At 40.8% G+C, this 23,784-nt stretch overlaps 3 protein-coding genes across 4 annotated transcripts in view; all 3 read right to left on the reverse strand.

Annotated features, from left to right (window-relative positions):
• Positions 1–23,784, reverse strand: part of LOC125299593 — a 355,198-nt gene that overhangs the window by 17,345 nt on the left and 314,069 nt on the right. The gene's annotated exons all lie outside the window — the stretch shown is intronic.
• LOC125299747 (asialoglycoprotein receptor 2-like) lies at positions 6,006–10,283 on the reverse strand. 2 transcript variants are annotated; one of them, XM_048251170.1, is made up of 5 exons: positions 9,195–10,283; positions 8,887–9,090; positions 8,504–8,646; positions 6,706–6,800; positions 6,006–6,600 (listed from the first exon to the last, which is right to left on the reverse strand). In XM_048251170.1, the coding sequence occupies exons 1-5, from the start codon at positions 9,355–9,357 to the stop codon at positions 6,459–6,461; spliced, it is 747 nt and encodes a 248-aa protein (XP_048107127.1). In that variant the 5' UTR covers positions 9,358–10,283; the 3' UTR covers positions 6,006–6,458. The 2 variants fall into 2 exon arrangements, with proteins under 2 accessions (XP_048107127.1, XP_048107134.1); XM_048251177.1 differs by having other exon boundaries at positions 8,887–10,283.
• LOC125299818 (thioredoxin-like) lies at positions 10,663–18,003 on the reverse strand. Its single transcript, XM_048251284.1, has 5 exons — positions 17,848–18,003; positions 16,528–16,632; positions 15,291–15,350; positions 11,337–11,402; positions 10,663–10,767 (listed from the first exon to the last, which is right to left on the reverse strand). The coding sequence occupies exons 1-5, from the start codon at positions 17,986–17,988 to the stop codon at positions 10,705–10,707; spliced, it is 435 nt and encodes a 144-aa protein (XP_048107241.1). The 5' UTR covers positions 17,989–18,003; the 3' UTR covers positions 10,663–10,704.

The raw sequence follows: 23,784 nt of genomic DNA on the forward strand, positions 1-23,784 counted from the left end.
TAATAAATAAAAGGTCTGTAGCATAGGGAGAGGGATGTAAAAGTGCTAAAAGTCTTGTAGGTGTGTGTGTGTGTGTGTGGGGGGGGGGGGGGGGGGGGGGTCAGGAGTGCTGAGGTGAATGAGTGCAAAGATCAGTATAGTGTGAGTTCAGAGTTTTAAAATGTTTGAGAGTGCTGAGAATGTGTGTAACAAAATCAGTATAGTGTGAGTTCAGAGAGTTAGGTTGGGATTAGCAGAGTGTAACAGTGTTTGCTAGATTTCTGGGCGTCCAAGTAATATTGATATATCAAAAACAGAGGCCAGAAAGGCCTTCAGTATTCGAAGGACACATTCACATAGTCTGCTGTTATCAACGAGGTGGAACACCACAAATTGAGGACAAACCAATCTGGTGTTACGGATCTTAATGGGATGCATGTTAACTGGGGATAAACAATTAGCACGTTATCACAAGCAGGTAGTTACCTTATTTGCTGCAGATGTGACTGATTCAATAAACAGGTCTGTGCAAACATATGGTGTTGACGTGTCCATAACAAAATCTAACCATATTTCGAGGATTAATTAAAGACGGGTCCAAGTGCTGCAGATCCAAGTTCCCACGCAACTTGGGAGAGTGGCTAGCCTGTTAAGCAGCTCATGTTGGGGAGGTGGAGAGATAGCTTAACCCGGTAGGCCGATAGCCTACTTATTATTTTGAATGGTTGCTTTAGAAGGAAGAGTTCAAATAAACATGATACAAATGTAGGCTATTGAAAAGAAATCACTAGATCTAGGCCTACCCGAGTTTACCCATTCAACGCATATCTGCAGTTTGCAGACGTGATTTGTCTTGCACAAGACTTCATCAGTGCCCGCTTATGCTATACTTAATTTAAATGTGGGCAATGTAGTAGGCCTAATATTGTCGATTTCGAGACTGCATAGCCTATACAGCAAGGTTTTCAATCGGCACATGATTTGATCTTTATAAGACACTGTCTATCTCTCGTTCAGCCATCAATGATGCATCGCAGTAGTCTATTCCGTTTGTTGAAAAAATGGTCATTAGCTTATTTCTGTGAACAGTCTTCTATCCCAAGTTAAACATGGCAAGGTAGCCTATGTCTAAAAGCTGAAAGTATTCTTATTGTGTGTAAGGCGATACGTGATTGAAGTGTAGCCTATTTGAGCGTACTTCCAATTGTATGAGTGTGAGTTCAGTTCCTGCAAGGTAGGTATAAATTTTTGCGTAGGCTTATGTTGTCGTTTCAACAGTGGAAACCAGGTTTAGTTATGTTTTTGTATGTAGTTATGAACACAAAAAAGGGAACATTTTCGTACACACTCAGATTTCTTTACTGAAAAGTAGCAGCCTATCCAAAGTTATGCAAAGTTAGGCCTATGTCTGTCAACGTTTCACACGGTCAGGATATCGGATGTCACTTCTACAAGTATCCCAGGCATATATTTGAACCTTTTTGAGCTCTTTAGTTATTTAGTTACTTAGGCTACTCGCAAAAGAAGCATTATCATTCACATAACCGGCGTATTGTAGGCTACAGAATGGACACTATAAAATTCAAAATTGACCGAGGTCCTCCGACGTACTCATTGTGACATAGTAAAAGGGGGCGGGGCTTGGGATCGGTCAATTGAGCGATCTTCAGCATTATGAAGAGCTGTGTAATAAAATATTGTAACGATTTGATATGTTTTGCAACAATAAGGTTTTGAATGTCTTGGGAGAGCTGTTTGCTTTTACCCGTCATGAGATGTTTCTTGTGTGACACCTCGGTAACGAAAAACCTTTTTACATGACATTTAGTCATTTGTGCACATCATAGTAGCAATTTCTCCTTCCTCTGAACAAATTGCAAATACTTTTGGACATGTATCAGTTGCTTTCATACAATTCTCTGCTGTTTTTTAACATGATCATTTGCTTATATCATGTCAGTCAAAATGAACTATACTTATGAATGCTGAATTGTCGTTCCCAATAAAACTAATAGTCTTCATTTCATTGCTTGAGTCATTACATACAAAATTGTTGAACTAGTTATCAAATTCTGTCACAATGCTGTAGAATTGCAAAGAGCATACAGTAAAAATGTACGTATTCAGTGTCTTGTACTCACTTAACTACAGCAATGTGTAACTGTACTGTAGTTTTCAAATGGCTGTACAAGTACTGTATAGTGCTGTCTTGAGCATGTTCAGGTAGTGTCACCGAGTTCTGACCTTTTTTTGCATTGGAAAACACTGAGAGAACTGTCATAATGAAAACATGACAAAGCCATTTGACTATCTTGTTCATAAACGATGGTGTCAAGACTTCTCATGTTGATGACACTGACAGTTTCATTGACATGAATACCTGCTTTTGAGGAATGGACTATCCATTTTGAGCAAGTGACGTGCTTTTGCAGGTCATCCACTAGGTTTTGCAGTTTTCACTAATTGGGGGCCAAGCAGCGAAGCTGCGAAGGCACCCATTGTGTTTCTATGTTTTCTTATTATTATTACGCTTCCGTCATTGAAGTCAATGTCAGCCCATAGAACCGTCTGGTGAAAAGTTGTGAAATTTGGCACACTGATTAGGGACAGTCCCATGATTAATGTCACGAAGTTTCATGATGGCACCTCAAGCACTCTAGCGCCACCAACAGGCCAAAGTTGGACATACGTTCACATACGTAACTTTTGACCCGTATGGCGATTGTCAAAAAAAGAGGTATCGTTGGAATCCTTGGACCAAACCGAGTTCAACGCACTCTATGACGTCAATTTCCGCCATGATGGTTTTTCCGCCATTTTGGATTTCATCAAAAACACTAAAAAGTTTTCACAGGTCACAAATTTTGTCCAATCGACACCAAACCTGACACACATGATCTTCAGACCAAGCCTCACAAAAGATACTCCTTTTCGTCTTCGGAACTAAAACCGTTCGCCCGTAACAGCCAATCAATCAATCAGCCATTGGAGCTGCTCTCCAATGTTCTGTCTTATAGTAGGGAATCGTGACAGGAAATAAAAATGAAAAAAAAAAAACAACAACTGCAGAGTATGCATTGTACATGTTGTATCCAAAACAGTTACGGAACTGCAGTGTCTTCTTTGCCATATTATATTACACCATTACATATTATAGTATATGTTATATTATATTATATCCTATTATATTATACTACTAGCCTATATTCTGTTATGATTGCAAGTCTGATTTCAGGAAATGGGTGTTGTGCTTGGTCAGCAAATCTTAGGAGCTTTGTGCTTACATCATATTTTTTTTTATGAAACTTCAACAAAAGTGGTCTTCGCTACCGACAATACAATGCCTGACATGAATGCTTATTTGTGCGTTTTGACCAGCTCCTCTAGTTAGGCCTGGTTGCTGCCAGACAATTCTTCATCCTGATGAAAACAGGATGCATTAATCATAATGGAAAAGCTTCATGTTCCGTATGTATGTGCAGTCACATATAGATCTAGGAAAGGAAGAGTTTCTTACATTCTTTTCGTTCTTACAGAAGTGGAATGTTGGCTTGCATTTAATATCCCAGGACTGAGCCACATCCTGTCAGGAGATGAGGAATTAATCTCAGTTAAAGATGACATCAAATGGATTAACAGAGTGGATCAACAGCTCACAAGCACCTTCTACCTGACTCTCCAACTCAAAGGGGCGGCATAACGTGTGGAAAGAGAATGGTTTATGTCACAGTCTAGAAACAGTGACATATGTAATACACAAATCGGTACAAAGTATGACCGCCACCCAGATCTGCACATTCTCTCCACAAAAATAAATCACACTTGTCAATTTGTCTCCATCTCCTACTCCATCCCCTAATCTTGCAACTTTTGTGTATGTAAATGACTTGTGTGCATGTGTGTGTTTGTTTTTGTGTATATGTGTGCTTCTCTCTCTGTGAGTGCACTAAACCACAAAACATGAAATTAAACAAACCCATGTTTTCTTTCAAACACAATGTCATTTCATTGAATTGACATTTTGCCACAGCAATGAACTGGCGGCTGGCTGCCTGGCCCCTATGAATGAGCAAGACTGAGAACTGGGCAACCCCCCTCAGTCGTGGGGACCATTCAGAATACGAGAGAGCCGTTTACACCAACTCTTTACTCTTTAAAGTGGTAGGTGTTTGCCGACTGGTGTGCTGATAATGATTGCGACCGCTTGTGTCCCACTGAATAAGTACTAATGTTGTTACAGCATCTATTTGAGCTGGGGTGCCTGTGTCCACTCTTCAGGTGTACCTTGGCGGCTATCTGCCTGCCACTCAGGTTGGTGTGGCATTGCAGTTTTAAGGGCCGATACCAATATCAATATCTAATGGCTCTGAATGGAAGACAATATTTTGGGCCAATATTCATTTATTTAAACCAACTACATTAACCAAGCAAAATATTCTTTCAGGGTTCAAGCCTCCATGACCTTGTTTGTGTGTTCATGTCAGGGATGCAAAAAGAATTTCAGCCCTGGCTGAAGTTTTATCGTATCGTATCGTATTTGGCTGGTTATTAACAAACTCACATGAAAGGAGTCATGTTTGCAAACCTTCATATGAGATATATAATATATAATAGCCCCATTGAGTAGCCTAAATCATTTTTGAACTTATTTAGAAAAAAACTCATGTGATATGGGGAAAATATTGATGTGAAAACAACAACAAAAAATGCTGTTTAAAGAAGCATAGTGTCCTGGCACAACAGGTGAATATTCCCATAACATCACATAACAGGTGAATATTCCAATAACATCACATAACAGGTGAATATTCCCATAACATCACATAACAGGTGGATATTCCCAGCTCAAGGGAACTCAGTTGTGGATGTTCTCACATACCTGCATGTGACATTTTTGCGGAGTGCAGTTGGAAAAAGCTGCTGTGCGGCAATGGGAGAAAGAACTACCACAAAAAAATAGATCCATTCTAGAATTCCTCATATCGCTCAGATGTGGAAAGGGGTTCTAATATCTGTTCGGTTGACAGATATCTGAAAGTTTTAGGCTATAAGCCAAAATACATACAGCAGGGAGAAAGTATTGAAGTCAACATTTTCTTTCAGTAAGTATATGTCCTGTATGTGGCTGGTTGATGATGCCGTGATGTTCCTTCCACTTGCAGATAATGGCCCCAATGCTGCCTGCTGTAATATTTTGATGTTTTGAAATACATCTGAAACCAGTTTCATTGATATGTTTTACAACAATAAGTTTGCGAAAGTCTTGGGAGAGATGTTTGCTTTACCCATCATGAGATGTTTGTTGTGACACCTCGGTAACAAAAGACCTTTTAGCCAATCAATATGTCCCAGCAAAACCCAGCTGACAGTAATTCACAGATAGGAGGTATAATTACTTTATACCAACAGATTTCATCTGGTTCCTTTTGGTAGCTTTTCCTAGCTTTGGTGTACTATTTTTTCTTAGCGTGGTCATTACGTTTTTTCTGTCTCATTTCACGGTATTACACATAACTATACTTACGAACTTTAAAGGGGAACGTGGCAACTATTTCAACGTAATAAACCCGTTTAGAAATCATTTGGATGGTTAAATGACCTGTTCCGGTGAAAATGGTGACTTTCCCCGCTGCGCCTAGCGTCCTCAGGCGAAAAACCAACCTTGCAACATTGAGACTACCGTCCCGGAAAGAGAAGTGAGAAACAAGAAACTAGTTTTAAATCGTGTTTCTTACCTTGTAACATCCACATAGTTCTGCCAAACTTATGCTAACCGTTCGCTAGCTTGTAAACAAATCCATGTGCTTTATCGTTACCTTTTCCCAGTTTGAAATAGCATAATGCACAATTTCTCCAGCAGAGGGGGAAATCCTGCCAAGTTTTCCTTTAATGTTTGGATTTCTTTATATGGTATGTGTGGAGTTAATGGTGAAAATGTCATGTGAATAACCTCATCAGAAATATTCTTATTGAAAAAATGTTGACACGCTCAATACTGTAAATAAGAATATAAATTCTCACTCTCATAATATGACAACAAAATCAGACTTTATTCAGAGTTCAGAGGTTATCGGTAGAGACCATGAACTGCTTTATTCGAAACTCAAGCATGTTTGTTTGCTGAATAAAACTTTATTACAGAAGCATCTAAAACACATTGTGCTACACTTTCACAATGATAGATGAGAAATGCTTTAGCACTCAAGTTCAAATTCTATATTGGAACTTATGCCTCACTAATATTGTTAAGTCTTTATATATTGGGGCCTACGCCTTAGATTGTTAATTATATTAAATGTTACACTCCAATACTTAGTTAATTTCTTTGTGAATTAAAATCTTTGATTCTCATTCTCTCTCCGAGTCTTTCTGGGAGTAATGGATATACCAAGCATATCTGATTCATGCAGAAAGCTTTGCCAAATCACTAGCTGAAGCTGTTTAAGAATGATCATGTGGAAGGGTCGCCCTGTGGAAGCCTACAGTCTTTTTTTCTCACACAACCAACGTTGTGACTTAGAGCACACATCATCATTCCAGTTGTGGAAATCTGATCTAGATCTGATCTCAGCACAGTCCTCCTCTCCAACGTAGTTATTTGGCTGACCTTTATCCCAAAACCTAAAACAACATGGAAGCACAACAGTTTCAGTAGACAATGTACATCATCAGCTGCATAAAAAATGAGTCTGACTGGACATTACTTTTTAAGTAGATTAGCCTCACCCATCAGTGAGGGCCTTGCCGTCTACCCATTTCCACACTCCATCCTTTTCCATTAGCCCGATCCAGTAGTCATTTTGTATTTTGGTCAGAAATTCCTACATGACAAAGAAATGTGTCCTAACTTACACAAGATGTTTAACAAAGATGTAGCCTAGGCTGGGGTTGGACTAGAAAGACAAGAAGTTTCAGTCAGTGGTTATATGCTCCATTGATTCTGGTTCAAAAAGACTGAGGTCTAATGGCCTTTAAAAAGAGCCACCTTCATCAGAAACATATGGCAGGGCTCTACACTAACATTTTTTTCCAGGAGCACTTGTGCGCCCAAGTAAAAAAAAATTAGGAGCACAGACAAAAATTTGGGCGCACAGTCACTTCTGTACTTAACTTACACATAATCTAACATTACACTGCAGCTAACAGTTAAACATGCCAGTGCACCAATTGCGAATATTAAGAATGAGAACATTTAGGCTACAGGAAACAGGATTTTAAAGATCAGTGCCTACTTTATTTTCAGTCTGTTCTATTTTCCTACATTTTGTTAATGTAAAATAATATAATACATTGCCACATTTGCATTTAGCCTGTATATCAAGTATCCTGACAAATGTAGGCTAATTTATTTATTTGTGAATCCATCTGTAGCTAGTCCAAATATGCCCACGGTGACCTATCTGACTGCATACTGCCTAATACTACTACTAAAACAGTCCATTATCTCTTCCACAAAACCCAACATAGGCTATCAAGGATATATTTTTTATCCTTTTATTTTTTATTTGAAATATCTGCATTGATGGGGGCAGTAGGCAAACGTTAGGCCTACTTTCGTTTTGCACTTCAGCTTGTATTCGGTGTAAACAAACGAGCATGCGTGGAAGCCTGGAGTTGTCAATAGCGTTCTACCTTTGAATAAAATGGGAGTTTTACGGGAGGCTACTTTTGTGCCTGTTCGCTACAGCTATATTTTGCATATTGCAGCCAATACGTCAACTGGGCTAAAAGGCATGTTAGGTTACCTTTCCTTCTCTCACCGCATTCTCAGACTCTCATCCTGTTCCTCCTATATCCGATGAATTCGGTGGATAGAAGGACTAATTTCTTCAATCTTTGCATCTTGGCTGGCTAGTCTAACTTTCCACTTTTTCTGCGCGCTCTTGGATTTGATAGAAGCGACTACTAGCGAGTCACAACGTGAAACTGCTAGCGTTGATGGGAGGTGCAGTTTTTATGCTGCATTCGCGATGTGATTCTATGGTTTGCACAGTAATGTTTCTCGATGTTGCGGTGTATTTTGTAGACAAAAATTGACATGGTTAGAAGTAATTCGCACCAGTGCGCCTAAATATTTTTTTGCACTCGCACGCCATCATTTTTACTCGCATGTGCGAGTGAAATGGGCGCACTGTAGAGCCCTGTATGGCATCTTCTGATTTTTTTTTTATTTTAAATATCACCATAGAAAGCATGGCAGGAAAAATATCTATTTGTATTTGTGTTGTAGGGGGTTCAGAATCATGATGGTGGGATGCTCTATGGTATTGTGTATTGTGCAAAAATGTATCGACCAACATAAATATTCAACATTTATTTTTCTAATTAAATTTCTAATTATTAGAACACACAAAACAGTAGTAGTGTCCACATCCCCACCGATGATGTGCAGGGCAAATGGGGCTGGGTACCACTTAAAAGAATGACGTTCAGGGTCGAAACGTTGCAGCACATTAAACATATGGGAGAAATAGAGTGCAGGCACCTGATTCTTTTAAGTTGTAGTCCACACACACACACAAACCTGTTCATCTCTGTTGTTTATGATCACCAAGGTTGGACCCCTGTATATGCAGTCCTTTCTGGCCTCATCCCATGACCTCCTCTCAGTAGATAAATAGTATAAACTAGATGCAAAAAAGATCCATCCGTCCTGCAGATGTCTCACTGAGTTAAATGGAAATAGAGAAGATTTAATACTCCAAGGCATGGACTTAAGTAATACAATTTCAAGACAGGCTTCTGTAAACATATTATCCAGAGAATCCTTCTTAACTAAAACAAACCTGTGATATCAATGGTCTCAACATGCATTGGGTTGTTGTGGGGGGAACGTGAATCATTAAACAGTAAGGTAGCCTATGTGTCAGGCTTGGACAGCACACATATCTCCAAATAGAAACTCACCAAGATCAGAGAGCCGGCTTTTCACTTTAGTGTTCTCCTTCTGCAAAGTCTTGAGATTAGTCTGCAACAGGTCTCTCTCTGAGGTACAGTTACTGCAGGTGGAATTTAAATGCAATCTCTCCACTGAGAGGATTATAACTACAGTCAGCAAGAGAACACACAACATCCCTAGAGTTCCCGTGACCACTCTGTACCAGACATGTCCTGTGTAGAAAAGAATGTTTTTTGCTGTTTTTTCCCTCTATACAAAAGATAGACGTGTACTGTATGTCTGTATATGAGAAAGAGTAAAGTATAAGTTTGATTACCAGTCAAACGGATCCCAGTAATTTCCATTCTTATCTTAGGCCAAGTAGAAGTAGGCCTACTTGCATACCTGTGGATAGCTACATCCTCCTCTGCATCCTTATTTTCTGAATTGACGTGATCCGATTGTGTAGAATTTACACTTCTTAAAGAATCCATGGGCATTCTCCTGTGACTTGTATTAACTGGACCAGAGGAGCTGCTCTCCAATGTTCTGTCTTATAGTAGGGAATCGTGACAGGAAATAAAAAAAAAAAAAAAAAAAAAAAAAAACTGCAGAGTATGCATTGTACATGTTGTATCCAAAACAGTTAGGTGACTGCAGTGTCTTCTTCACCATATTATATTACACTATTACATATTATAGTATATGTTATATATTATATTATACTACTAGCCTATATTCTGTTATGATTGCAAGTATGATTTTAGGAAATGGGTGTTATGCTTGGTTAGCAAATCTTAGGAGCTTTGTTCTTGTGTAAAAGCGGTCTGCAAAAAAGTGGTCGGTGCAACCGACAATACAATGCCTGAGCTTAGCTCAAAATGGAACACTCCTTTTATTTAGAATTGCAGTGCTTACACCACCTCTTTCGACTTGCAGATCTAAAGGTTTTGGTCTAGCAAGCTTGTCAAATACAAACACTGACTCAATTAACATCCCAGTGGGCATTGAAAAATGCATGCCAACATGCTGGCGTATGTAGGAAACATGCCATGAAGCCTTTTCTTACATTTCCACAGGGGTGTTCCGATCCCAAACCACATAACTATATTATAGCCTTCAAATGATGACCATATTCAGAACTAAAATAAAAGACAGTACTAGCTGCTGATAAAAACATACCTCATAAGATTGTGAAGTGTATACTGTGGCTTTAATCCATTCCCCAATCAGCACACTTTTGCCTTATGCATTCTCTGTTGCATAACTGTATTACCTGGTCTTTCCCATGTTGAAAAGGCTATAGGCTACATCATTTGACCTGGAAACTTGATGGAGGTTGTGGCAGATTTTTACTTGAAATATAGGTTGAATGTTTCTCATTCGTTCAGATGTGAGATTAAGCTAATTCACCAATGTGAACTTCGTACAACGCTTTTAGTCCTCTTTATCAGTGATGCAAATAATAGCAGAGGGTGCAATACTATAGGTTAACGTGCCATCTCACTCACAAGGACAGATCTGTGACCACACAAGCCTTCAAAAAAAATACAGAACTACCCCCCCATTTATTGACACCAAGAGATGTTTAATTCTGTCTAGCGATTGTCCCAGTTTGCTTAGGGTACAACTCTAGCAATCATATGGAGACAAGAAAACTGTTTGCAATTATTATGAACTTATTACCTAATGAAAAGGTAGTTGATTCTAACCAAAATGTTACTATATGTTGTTGCTAAAAAAAAGAATAAAAAAAAAGATCAATATACAAATTAGAAAGTGCAAAAGATGACGGGAGACGTTTCTCATAATTGGTGGTGCCATATATTTGTACAAGACATGAATGCTCATTGGTGCGTTTTGACCAGCTCCTCCAGTTTGGCCTGGTTGCTGCCAGAGAATTCGTCAACCTGATGAAAATAGGATATATTAAGAACCAACCATAACGGAAAAGCTTCAGATAGATAGATAATTTATTGATCCCCAAGGGGAATTCAAGGTCTCCGTAGCATACAGACGTCACACACAACATGCAGTTACAGCAGAAAAAGTAACTGCAGTATATAGTATATAAATATAAAAAAAAAACACCACTGAACAATAAAGACAGTAGAAGATTAAAAAAAAAAAACTAAAATATTAATTATACTAAATAAAACTAAATCAAATATCCACATTGTGTGCTTAGGGATGATTAAGCATGAGGCCCTTGCAGTGACAGGGCAGGGACTGTGCCTGTGATTCTGTATGCATGGTAAGGTGCTCTATGAGAGTGAGTGTGCAAATAAGTAAGTCCAACAGTGCAATAATAAAGTCTAGAGACCAGCATAAAATAAATATGGACATAAGAGAATAATGTAGCCAAAGTAATATAAAAAACTAGATCAGTGCAAGAATAAGTTGAAGTAATAGGGTTACAGCCATGTTCCGTTATGTATGTGCAGTCACATATAGATCTAGGAAAAGAAGAGTTTCTTACCCTCTTTCCGTTCTTATAGAAGTGGAATGTTGGCATGCATTTAATATCACAGGACTGAGCCACATCCTGTCAGGAGATGAGGAATTAATCTCAGTTAAATAGGACATCAAATGGATGAACAGAGTTTACAGAACTATGACGAAAGTATGACCTCAAACTGACATAGCCTACCTTGTGCACAGAGAAAGCAAAAGCCAGATGTGTTTTTTATTCATACCATCAGTTGGCACATTGTGTGCTTATTATTGTGATGGCTTGTGCTTACTGTTTGATACAAAAACACCATTTTTACAAAGGTGTGAAGAGTTACAGTAAGCGAGGTGTGTTAGCTTTTGCAAGAGAACTACAATGTTTTGCTGATTTGGTTAAAGGTTTTCCTATGTGTGTAGAGTTTTGCAAAAATAGCCAATAGTTACAAAAAATGTGCTTAAGCAATCAGAAAAAACTAATATCACAGGACTGAGCCACATCCTGTCAGGAGATGAGGAATTAATCTCAGTTAAAGATGACATCAAATGTGGAAGGAGAATGGTTTGTCACAGTCTATGCCACAGAAACAGTGGCATATGTAATTCAAGCATACATGTAATTAAGGCATATATGAGACCATGCAAGGCGAAACCAGTCGTTTTGGTAAAATTTACAAAATTAAGTTAACTCACATGAACGGCCATTAACTAAGCTTTCCAACGATATGTATATCGAGGGTATTGCAAAAAGTATCGCCAAGATAACCGCATCCAAAGTTGGCATGGTTCTCCTGTCACGATACGTCAGAAGAGGAGAAAAATCACCTTTTTAAGTAAATTGTCATGTGCGATAGTGTGAGGACACAGCTATTATTAGCCTTACGGTAGCGTGACTTCGAAGTGGTTGACTATGTCCAGTTTCATCAACCGAGTGAGTGTCTTTTTCTGTCCCCTAGTTAATACCTGGGACGGCCATAAGGTGTCACTATAGAATATAATTAATGTATTTCGGGGGAAGTAAGGGGAGAGGAAGTTCTGTGTACACAGATTGTTTATAGGCCTACTTTTAAAATGCGCTACGTCAATGGAAAACTTCTCCTGGTCCATAAAATGACGCCAGGATATTCCTAAAAGTTCATGCTTTTCACCGTTCGTGCCCTGAAAGGCAAGTCTTTCACAAATTCATATTCGGTTACATCTGCCAAGAACGATAGAGAGCTGACACATTGAGTAACGAGTAATGAGTCAATTTTAGCTCTACCGTAAAACCTTGGACAAAGGAAATTACTGCTAATGTGTTGAATCTTCACCTAAATAAAGTCAGGGTTTATCAATCAAAACGTATGTTTATCCGTGAAATTTGTTCACAATATGAAAGTGTAGACTGTATACTGTCGAATTATGCGAAAACATGAAATTCGACAATTTGACCCGTATGTTTGTTTATCGTGGACTTTCTCAAAATAGCACTGTGTTTTAACATGATCATTTTGCCTTGCAGGGTCACACACACACAATGAACACACACACACATACATATACATATATATATATATATATATATATATATATATATATATATATATATATATATTATCAATGACTGCATTTATGGAGAAATACAATCTCAAAGATATTGTAGCCATGTAATTACTCGCGTTGTTGCCTTTTGTAGGCAGTATAGGATAAGGAATAGTCCAGTTCATCTACTACAGTAAGATCAAACGGATCAGAGGAAGACAAACAAAGTAGCGTGATATGTTTTTAGTGCAGTTCATGAAATAAATTAAAGCAGCCATCCAACACACTTGCAAAAATAATTGCAAACATAATTTGCTTCATGTGTGCAACATCTAACTCATTGGCATGAATACCTGCTTTTTTTGAGGCGTGGACTATCACTTTAAGTATCTTCCGGAAACACTTCCATTGTGTTGTCTGAATTGGAGGCCAAGCAGCGAAGCTGCGAAGGCACCCATTGTGTTTCTATGTTTTCTTATTATTACGCTTCCGTCATTGAAGTCAATGGCAGCCCATAGAACCGTCTGGTGAAAAGTTGTGAAATTTGGCACAATGATTAGGGACAGTCCCATGATTAATGTCACCAAGTTTCATGCCGGCACCTCGAGCACTCTAGCGCCACCAACAGGCCAAAGTTAGACATGCGTTCACGCACGAAACTTTTGACCCGTAGGCCCAATTGTCAAAAATGAGGTATCGTTGGAATCCTTGGGCCAATCAGAGTCCAACGCACCCTATGACGTCAATTTCCGCCATGATGGATTTTCCGCCATTTTGGATTTGGATCAAAAACACTAAAAAGTTCTCACAGGTCACAAATTTTGTCCGATCAACACCAAATCTGACACACATGATCTTCAGACCAAGCCTCACAAAAGATACTCCTTTTCGTCTTCGGAACTAAAACCGGTCGTCCGTAACAGCCAATCGAAATATGCGGCGAAGCCGCCAAACAGGAAGTGAGCTCATATCTCAGCAACCCTTGTATGTATAAAAGCCAAACTTGGTGCATGGACTCAGGACACAATCAGGGGGACGCTCAAGAAATCTGGTGACCTTTGACCTCTAGGGGGCGCTGTAATTAAGAAACATGCCTTTTGGCCTGTAGCTGCTGTTTTGCTTAGAATTAAAACGCACTAGTGGTGTCTGGTAATACTGTTGGAAGTCCTTAGGCCAACCCAAGCCAACTTGTGATGTCATCGTAATTGATTCGGCCGCCATATTGGATTTAATCAAAACACGCATAAAGTTTTAAGTGGGTCACAAATTTCAGCGGATCCTCACCAAAATTGGCAGAGACCATCTTCAGACCATGCCTAATCAGTGCATTGCTTTCTGGAACAACTGACAGAAGCATTCGGCTGTAACAGCCAATTGAAATTGGTGGCGAAGCCGCCAAACAGGAAGTGAGCTCATATCTCAGCAACCCTGTCATGCATCATAACCAAACTTAGTATATAGATTCATGGCCCCATTAGGAGGATGCTCAAAAAATTTGGTGACCTTTGACCTGTAGGGGGTGCTGCAATTAGCAATATTGCATTTTGATGTGTAGTTGCTGATGTGTTTTATCAATCTTTTATTTTTTGATGTGAAACTGATGACAACATGTTCCATCCAGTTAATTCTAATGCGTGCGTGCAGGGACGGGACGGGTAGGGAAGGGCAGGGGTAATTAGGTGGGGGGGGCTGGCTGGCGGAGGCAATGGCAATACTCAGCCCTGTTTCAGCCCTACAAAATCAGCTATGTTTTGATGTGACATTTGTTGAAAGTGTTGATCGCGGGTGTCTGCTGAGTTCTATCTTGTCGCCGTGGCTACTCCGGCCTATTCTGCTTGGCCCCCTCATTGCTGCTTGCAGCTATATTTTGGTTTTGTGTTTTGAATTTGCAGCGCGTTTTCTCTATGCTGTGGATGTGTTGTCAAATTGATCAAGATTTTTTTTTCTTAAGTTGCTTGTGTTTTGTCTATTTGCAAGTGCTTTATCGATTTGCACGCATTGTCAAAAATTGCAGGCCATTAGCACCAATCAGCCACCATAGAATAATTATATCGGAATCAATGCAACGTTTACATGAATCTTGATCAACTTTCGTTAGAATTTTGCGCTGGCAGAGCAGAGGTTATTCCATTATTTACGTTATTCCAACATTTCACTGGTGCACCACAGAAGTTGGGAGCACGCTCTCAGGTGCAGGTTACAGCATCACTCATTGGAAACGGAAGAGAGCTACAAAGGTAGTCCGTCACTTGGGCTAGCTGCATGCTGTGTGTGTGTGTGTGTTTGTTTGTTGTTGTTTTTGCATATGCGGGTCAGTACGGGACTGTCACCAGTCCACACTGGGTAGGACTCTGATATTGACCACATTTAATAAAGACAATGTAAACAGCCACACACAAAAAAATCAGATGCAAAATACTTTGAATTGAGCAATAAGACTTAAAGACTAGCCTAAGTAACTCACCTGTGCTTCATCCACATCAACTTTCAAGAAGACCACATTTGTGTTCTTTTCAGACAGTGTCTGCAGATGAGAGGGGAGAAGACCAGATTATAATGTTAATCAGGGACTAAAATGACACTCAACAGAAAGTATATACCTCCGGCAATGCTCGCTGGATCCATAACAGACCCTCCCCCAAGGAGGCTATGCTTTCACTCTTGTCCATTTGTTGGTTGGTTGGTAGGAAGGACTATGCAAGTCCACTACACTACTGGCCTGATTTTCATGAAACATGGTGGTGAGGGGTAGCATGGGCCAACAACGGAACCCATTACATTTTTGGAGTCAAATTCAAATGGAGCAGGCTCCCATGAATGCAGTGTCTCGCAACCTTAGTTAAAACAAAGTCTGCAGAGGCACCATGCGGGCCAGAGCTGCCAAAATGTTACCGCTTCTTCCTAAAGCCATGCTATGCTTCCATGCTTCCCTTTCGCCAAATTTCATTAAAATTGTGGCAGTAGTTTTTGTGTAATCCTGTCAAATAAGGCACAAAAGCGGGACACCTATGAAAAAAAGTTTAAAATCACTGTTCCACGGGGAAGGGAGGTCAGCCAAGCAAGGGACCCTGGGTCGGGGTGTAAACAAACAAAACACACTGTACCGTAAGGCCAATTATTCTACCTTACGTTCGCCAGAGTTCCTCATCTACTTTTTCAGGTTTCTCTCCATCAAGATGAGTTGGCCTCGGTTACTGATGCTGAATTCCACACAAGTTCTGGAATGCAACATGGGAGTTCTGGAGCCAATCCTTATGTACCCTGAACTGAATAGGCCCCTGACTTCCCATTTCTCTGGAATGAAGCTGTGGCTTGTATGGATTCTCAAAACCCTCTCACCCATGATTACGTGTGAGACAAATATTTTTATGATATCCGGGTAAATTGCGAGCAAATCAGTAAAAACGAAATTCAAACATGTTAGTCAAATATCAACAAGAAGCTAAGTACTTTCTAAAACATCAATAGTTAACTCCAAGTAGCCAAGTTAAAAGTACACTACAACAGGTCAGATAGAATTTAAGAGTGTGCTATGATTCAGGTGGTAACCTATGCCTATACTCTTATTGAGGTTAATCTTAATGGCTATAACACCTATAATAAAACAGCCCATGCAGTTAAATAATGCAGGCACCATTAGTAGGGCAGTTAAGCACAGAAATCTGAGCAAGAGGACAAAATAAAGTAGAAAGTTCACTTACTTTGAAAAAAGGTGCAATGTTTTGACATGGCCCACACCATGTTGCTGTGAAATCCACAACAACAAGTTTGTCTCCTGCATCGGCCAATGCCTGGTCAAAGCCAACCTGCAAGGATACATGTATATTATCAGCGTTTTAAAGCATTCACTGAAGGATATTTGTTGCAGCAATGGGCTAAAGTTCAGATGACACTAGGGACTTTGTACTGGAGTGTGTCTGCATTTGTTTCTGTAACCTACAGGGCTTGGCCTATTGCGGTCGGGAGACTAGCAGGGATCTTACCAGTAGACACACCAAAAATTCGAGGACATGATTGCAATGAGTAAATTACGTTATTGGTGATTTCACATGAGCATTTTGGCTATGATGTGTCGAACAGCCACAATGACAAATCCGTGTCTCGTGCCGTCATCTAGATCGCACTCAAACCGCTCCACACAGTACCGTTAATCCCTATCGCATGACAAACCACGGACAAGAGTCACGTGTTGGACTATACACAACATATTGTTCAGCATCAAAAACAATGGATATTACCAAATCGACCGGACTAGATGAGGTGTGACAAAGCAAAATGTTGCGTTTGCAAGTCATTGTTTGTTCGGGTATTGTTAGTAATCAATAACGTTAGCCTACCTAGTAAAACACTGGGTCACATCCTACTCAATAGGCCTACCAATTGCGGAAAACCCAGCATGACGTTAACGCACTACCGTGCCAGTTCCCACTAACTTTAGCATGGCTAGCCGGTCTTCATGGCAGCACCTTGCGTGTCATTATGTTTAATCAAACTGGCTATTTAAAATGCAATACGTTTAAACTTGAACGCGTTCGCAAAATGTGAAAATTATCACAGTATAACAGTGGTGTATGCGAGTGGCTAATGTAAAGTAGCCTAGCATTCAACTTTGCCTGATGAATGGGGCCAGGACGCAAACTCCGAGTTTGCTCCAGCCATTCAGCCCATAATGCCCGCTACTGCGACGGGGACAGACATACTCACGTTTGCATGAAGCTAACATTGATTAACTAACATTAATTAATCTGACCCTGTGCTACTATTACAATGTTGATGCGGCTACATTAAATTGGTTGCTTAATACTGTAAGCTAAATGCGCAAACTACCGAAAAGCCTAGAATACAAAAGTCAACAATACAGCTAAAAACGCCGACAAAACCTAGCCTCTATGCTAGCTTATAACAACGTGTAGGCTGAGGCAGGCAAGCGATGTAACGTTAACACGATGAACTTCCTAGAAACTAAATAATCACATTTTGGTAACACCACTCAAGACAACACATTACTTTTCATGCCGTACCTGATCTTCAATTATGATGATCATTGTGATGATTTGGAGATGCACACGAGGCACGGGCCAAAAACTTCCAAAATGGGTCGTATCTCTCTGGTTGACGCTGAAGAAAGGAGGAGAATCCAGGCCGGCGTTGATGTCATTCATGCAGTGGTCTTGCCCAGCCCCTCTCGCCGTAGTTGGCGCGCTCTCTAACAAACCCTTGATTTGTGATGCATTCATGAAATAGCCTACCACCCGTGGGCCTAATCCGATTCTTGGAAATTTGATGGAGGAAACTAGCCTAGGAATATTTAAGGGCTGCTCGATTATGGCAAACATCATCACGATTATTTTGGTACTTTCAAGATTATGGATTTACAATTTTGTATTCTTATAAATAGCCTACTAGGCTATTCATTACAGCACCAGTGACATTTTCGCTGATTATCTGACAAAAATGCCCTTTGCTTTAGAATTCTACTGTTTCCAGTTATTTAGGTAAAAGTAATTTAAAAGACCTGCGTGAAGCTGGCCCCCCATGTTATTCAAAAATGATTAAAAACACTGCTATTCGTTTGTGCTACGTTTGTGCCGGTTTGTGCCGTAAAATGATCGTTTGTGCTGTTAAGGGTTTTAAGTAATTAAACTTCACATTTTCTGGTCGGTTACGTCACTTAGCCCCCCATACTTGTTCAAATTTCCCCAAAATAGTGTCAATCGTTTGTGCTACGTTTGTGCTCATTTCTGCCGTTAAAAGTAACATTTGTGCTACTATGTTTTTTAAGATATTCCACGTTATTTGTTACACGTGGGACGTCATCCAGCCCCCCCCCCCATCAATGTCCAAATCTTTCCAAAATGGTCTCAATCGTTTGTGTTAGGTTTGTGCTGATTTGTGCCGTCAAAAGAAACATTTGTGCTACTATGTTTTCTAAGTTATTATGGTTTATTTATTACTCGCGTGACGCCAAAACTCACCAAAATGGTCTCAATCGTTTGTGCTGATTTGTGCCGTTAAAAATAACATTTGTGCAGCCATGTTTTTAAGTTAACACGCTGTGTTACATGTGTGACGTCATTCAGCCCATCATCAGTGTCCAAATCTCCTCAAAATAGCCGCGATTATTTGTGCTACATGCGTGCTGATTTGTGCCATTTAAATACACGTTTGTAGGGTAGGCTACTATGTAAATTGTCCAGCGGCCTTGTCCAGCAGTTGTAGCTTATCACCCAGCTCCTCCATCAATGTCCAAACCTAGGCCTATACTGTAGTAAAGTGAATGCGTAAGCATACATCAGAATATCCTCTAGAGGGAGCTAATGTTCTATGGTGATATGCCGGCTAGCAGAGAAACAACTAGCAGAGTAAGACGCCGGAGTTCTAGGTGGCAGCAGAGAATTGGCACTGTCTGGTTACTTCCGGTTTCTGGACTGGTTGCAGTTCCTCCTCAGATTCCACTTGAGGGTGCTCGCAGGCGAGTGCAGAATGCATGGAGGTCTATGGAGCTTTACCCCTCAATATCCACTTTTCTCTGTATATAATTTTTTTGAGTAGTAATTTGAATGTTGCATTCGCTAGGAGAGGCAAAGAAAATACACACTGTTGATTCTTATATTTTTTGAAGTCACGTAAGTCTTCTAAAAAGTCTTTCAAATATGTCAATGACATCATTCATTAGCACAATGCTAGCGTGATATGGGCAACACTGACCCAACCTGTAAGAAATGAAAAGGACATTTGATCTAAAACATTCAACTTTTGATCTAAAATCTATATTGAACTTGCATAAACTACAATAAAATCTACGATTCTTCCACGACAAGCAGGTGAAAGAGATACATTTAGCCGTCTAGCTCCATAGACCCCCATTCAACCTGCACTCGCCCGCGATCACCCCCAGTGGAATTCTAATGGAACTGCAACCAATTTCCATACAATGGGGCTTGGCTTAATAGGAAGTGCCAAGGCTCTCCGTAGACGGGCTCTGGTGGCAGCTTGTGTGTATGCGTGTTCGGTCAGTCCTTCAGACCTCTCCAGAATAAGTCCCGCCTCCGTAACTTCCGTATCCATCCAACTTCCTGGCGTCGATTGTCTATGGGAAATAACATGGCGTTTCGAAATATCATACCAGTAAAACATCTGTAGGTAGCGAAGTAGAAAAGGCTGGTAGTATACTATAGACTATACTTCTTAGACGGCACCGAAAATCAAAAAATCCAGTGGAAACTAGATGGCAGAAGTGTGTAGACCAATCTGCCCAGCAGCTTTTTCTACTTTGTCACCTGCAGAGTTTGACAGGTACGATCTTTCAAAACGCCATGTTATTTCCCATAGACATTTGACGACCGAAGGTTGGATGGATACGGAAGTTAGGAGGCGGGACTTATTCTGGAGAGGTCTATAAAGACACCAGTTTGGAGAACATACAAATGTGGTGATTCCTCAGCACTTCAAGGATATCACACAATTGCCGACGAGGAATAAAGCCAGAAGTTTCAGTTGAGACGGTGAAAACCTGCAAGTGTGGCAAACTTTTCAGACGAGGAGCACGAGATCCCCGAACCACGAAGAATGGCAGCGGTGATAGGAACGGTGACTCCTTTTGATGCTATGTCTCAATCTTGGGAAGAATATAGTGAAATGCTAGAATTTTTCTTCGAGGCAAATGATATCACAGACCAAGACAGACAGAAAGCTGTTTAGCCTCTTATAGTTTATTACGAAGTTTAGTCAGCCCCCAAGTGCCTAAAGAGAAAACGTATGCACAGCTCACGCTGATCCTTAAGGCTCATTTCAACCCCAAACCCAGTGAAATTGTGCAAAGATTTAAATTTAATTCACGCATACGGAAGAGCAACGAGTCTATTGCAGTCTATGTGGCTGAGTTGAGGAAGTTGGCCCAACATTGCGAATACGGGGCTACACTGCCACAAATGCTGAGAGACAGATTAGTGTGCGGAGTGAACGACGATAGAATGCAACGGAGGCTGTTGTCGGAAGTAGACCTGACATTCGATAGGGCCCTAAAGTTATGCCAAGCAATGGAATCAGCATCAAAGGATGTGAAAGATCTTCAAGGGATGTTAGCAGAGGACACTGTTCAAAATGCACACGTGGCAAAAGCTCAAGCAACTGTCCACAAGGTGTCTGCTGAGAATACACACCGTAAACTCCCCTGTTGTTACCGCTGTGAAGGACAGCACATGGTGGCTGAATGTAGGTTTGCTACAGAACTCTGCCACAACTGTGGTAAAAGGGGACACATTAAGAAGGCCTGCAGATCTAAGGCGGGTATGCAAAATGTACAGAAAGCAACACACAAGGGTCAGAAAGGTGACAGCAGTTTTTGGGAAAGTGCAGCGGACGCATTTGCTAAGAGGGGAGGAAGAGAGTGACACAGAGGACATTAGCACTCACACCATATATAGCATGTCACAAGAATTATCCAAAGTGGCTCCCATCACTCGCACAGTAAACATCAATGAAATGAAGGTAACATTGGAAATTGACACCGGCTGTGGGGTGACCATAGTAAGCAAAAAGCAATACATGCAGTTGTGGAAGAAAACAGCAATGTCAGAACTGAAACCCTGTTCGATAAAATTAAAAACCTACACTGGAGAGAGGCTCGGAGTGCTGGGCATGGCACATGTGCAGGTGCAGAATGAAAACACAGAAAAGACATTGCCAATGGTGATAGTGGAGGGTGAAGGACCAAACCTACTAGGGCGAAGCTGGCTACAGGAGCTTGCCATGGTGGATCAACTGATCAACAGGGTGGAGTCAGCACCTCCATTACAGCTGGAAAAGGTACTTGAAAGACACACGGAAGTGTTTAAAGAAGGGTTAGGACAACTGAAAGGTGTCACAGCAAAGATAAATGTGGATAGGGAGGCACAGCCAAGATTCTGTAAACCCCGACCAGTGCCATATGCTGTAAAGCCACTAGTTAAGAGAGAGAGCTACAGAGGCTGCAGGACAACAAAATCATAGAACCAGTGCAGTTTGCAGAGTGGGTGGCGCCTATTGTCCCAGTCAGAAAACCTGGTGGATCAATCCGAATATGTGGGGATTATAAACTCACTGTTAACCGAGCATCACGGGTGAACCAGTACCCAATCCCTAAAGTTGAGGACCTGTTTGCGCAGTTAAATGGGGGACAACATTTTACAAAATTGGACATGAGTCATGCCTATCAACAGGTCGTTCTGGAGGAAGAATCCAGGAAGTATGTAACCATTAACACACACAAAGGCCTGTTCAAATATACACGTCTACCATTTGGAGTAGCATCAAGTCCAGCTATTTTCCAGAGAACCATGGAGGGCATCTTAGGGGGCATTCCAAATGTTGCCATTTATTTGGACGACATCCTGATATCAGGCTCCACTGAACAAAATCACTTGGAAAACCTGGAGGAAGTTCTCCACAGATTGGAGAAGAGCGGACTGAGGTTAAGAAGAAGCAAGTGTGAGTTCATGGGTAAAGAGGTGGCATTCCTAGGCCACAAGATAAACGCCAGTGGATTGCATCCTCTGACAGAAAAGGTAGATGCGATAGCCCGAGCCCCGGAACCAAAAAATGTCACTGAATTGAAAGCTTACCTGGGGTTGTTGAATTATTACCACAGATTCCTCCCAAAACTCTCCACGCTACTGGCTCCGCTACATGCCCTATTGAAAAAGGAGGGAAAATGGTCATGGGGTTCAAAGCAGCAGAAGGCATTCACAGAATCAAAAGCGCTTCTTCAATCCTGTAGTGTGTTAGTTCACTATGATTCAAACAAACCCCTCATCTTGGCGTGTGATGCCTCGCCCTACGGGGTGGGGGCAGTGCTTTCCCATCAAATGCCAGATGGCTTAGACAGACCCATAGGGTTTGTGTCAAGGACTCTCAATGCCGCTGAGAAAAATTACTCGCAGCTAGACAAGGAGGGACTGGCCGTAGTGTTTGGAGTGAAGAAATTCCACAAATATTTGTACGGGAGAAAGTTCACCATTGTGACAGACCATAAGCCGCTAATTTCACTATTTAGTGAAATGAGAGCCATACCACAGATGACATCTCCCCGGATACAGAGATGGGCTGTCACATTAGGAGCATATGAGTACACCATTATCTACAAGGTAGGCCGAGACCACACAAATGCAGATGCTCTGAGTAGACTGCCATTGGACATTCATTGTTTCGTGATTTAAGAGGCACAGCCAGCCGGTATGTAAATTACACATTCGCTAGCATGTTCAGAAAAACTGAAAGCCGGAAAAAATACTGTTATCTCCCTTTGTGTAAGCTTACATTTAGAGGTAGAACGTATCACAAACAAATATGCTTATGAATTGATTCTAACTGAGCTTTTATTATATTAAGATTGTTTTTTTTTCTTTTTTAAAGCTGGTCCGATGTGTTGGACTTCTACACTCCTTTCTACCCCCACCCTCTCGCACTAGACCCATGTCTTTGGTTTGGTCGCAATTCCTTCAGTCGTTCTAGGTAAGTACATCTTGCACTGTTTTTGTACTACCTCACATTTTTCACATTGGCTGCTGTTATGACCTAGGGGTAAGGCCACAACCGAAGAGGGAGTCGAGAGGTTGGATCTTCAACTAAAGTATGGATTTATTAACCAAACTAACCAAATAACAAACAAACAAACAAACAGTGTGAGGTGTGTCCAAGTCAGTCATCAGTAATGCATGGATGTTGTGTGTTTGTAATGTGTCTGAGTGCAGTGTTGCATGTCCAAAACCCAAAGTATGAATGGCCCTCCCAAGGGCAGAGGAAGCAGCCCTTTTAGCTGGAGACCTGCTCTCAGGTGCAGCTCATTAGTCCGTTAGATCTTGAGGCACGTCACAGATTCACAGTACATTTCAGTAGCAGTGGCAGCAAAAACGGTCCTATCCAGTTAGTAGTGTACCCATCCACTGTCCGGTGACACCCAAATACATTATAACGCCAGA

Source organism: Alosa alosa, chromosome 1 (assembly GCF_017589495.1).
Source record: "Alosa alosa isolate M-15738 ecotype Scorff River chromosome 1, AALO_Geno_1.1, whole genome shotgun sequence".
NCBI classification, from domain to species: Eukaryota; Metazoa; Chordata; class Actinopteri; order Clupeiformes; family Clupeidae; genus Alosa; species Alosa alosa.

Bases quoted from the DNA above. Each gene is read 5' to 3' on its own strand.
- LOC125299747 (XM_048251170.1), bottom strand. From the start codon at position 9,357: ATGCCCATGGATTCTTTAAGAAGTGTAAATTCTACACAATCGGATCAC. The intron at 6,801-8,503 runs GTTTGTGTGTGT...TTTGTCATGTAG, and splicing joins TAAACAACAGAGATGAACAG to GAATTTCTGACCAAAATACA. The intron at 6,601-6,705 runs GTGAGGCTAATC...ATGTTGTTTTAG, and splicing joins GGCAAGGCCCTCACTGATGG to GTTTTGGGATAAAGGTCAGC.
- LOC125299818 (XM_048251284.1), bottom strand. From the start codon at position 17,988: ATGAATGACATCAACGCCGGCCTGGATTCTCCTCCTTTCTTCAGCGTC. The intron at 15,351-16,527 runs GTAAGTGAACTT...TCTCATCTGCAG, and splicing joins ACATTGCACCTTTTTTCAAA to ACACTGTCTGAAAAGAACAC. The intron at 10,768-11,336 runs GTAAGAAACTCT...TATTTTCATCAG, and splicing joins TCTATAAGAACGGAAAGAGG to GTTGACGAATTCTCTGGCAG.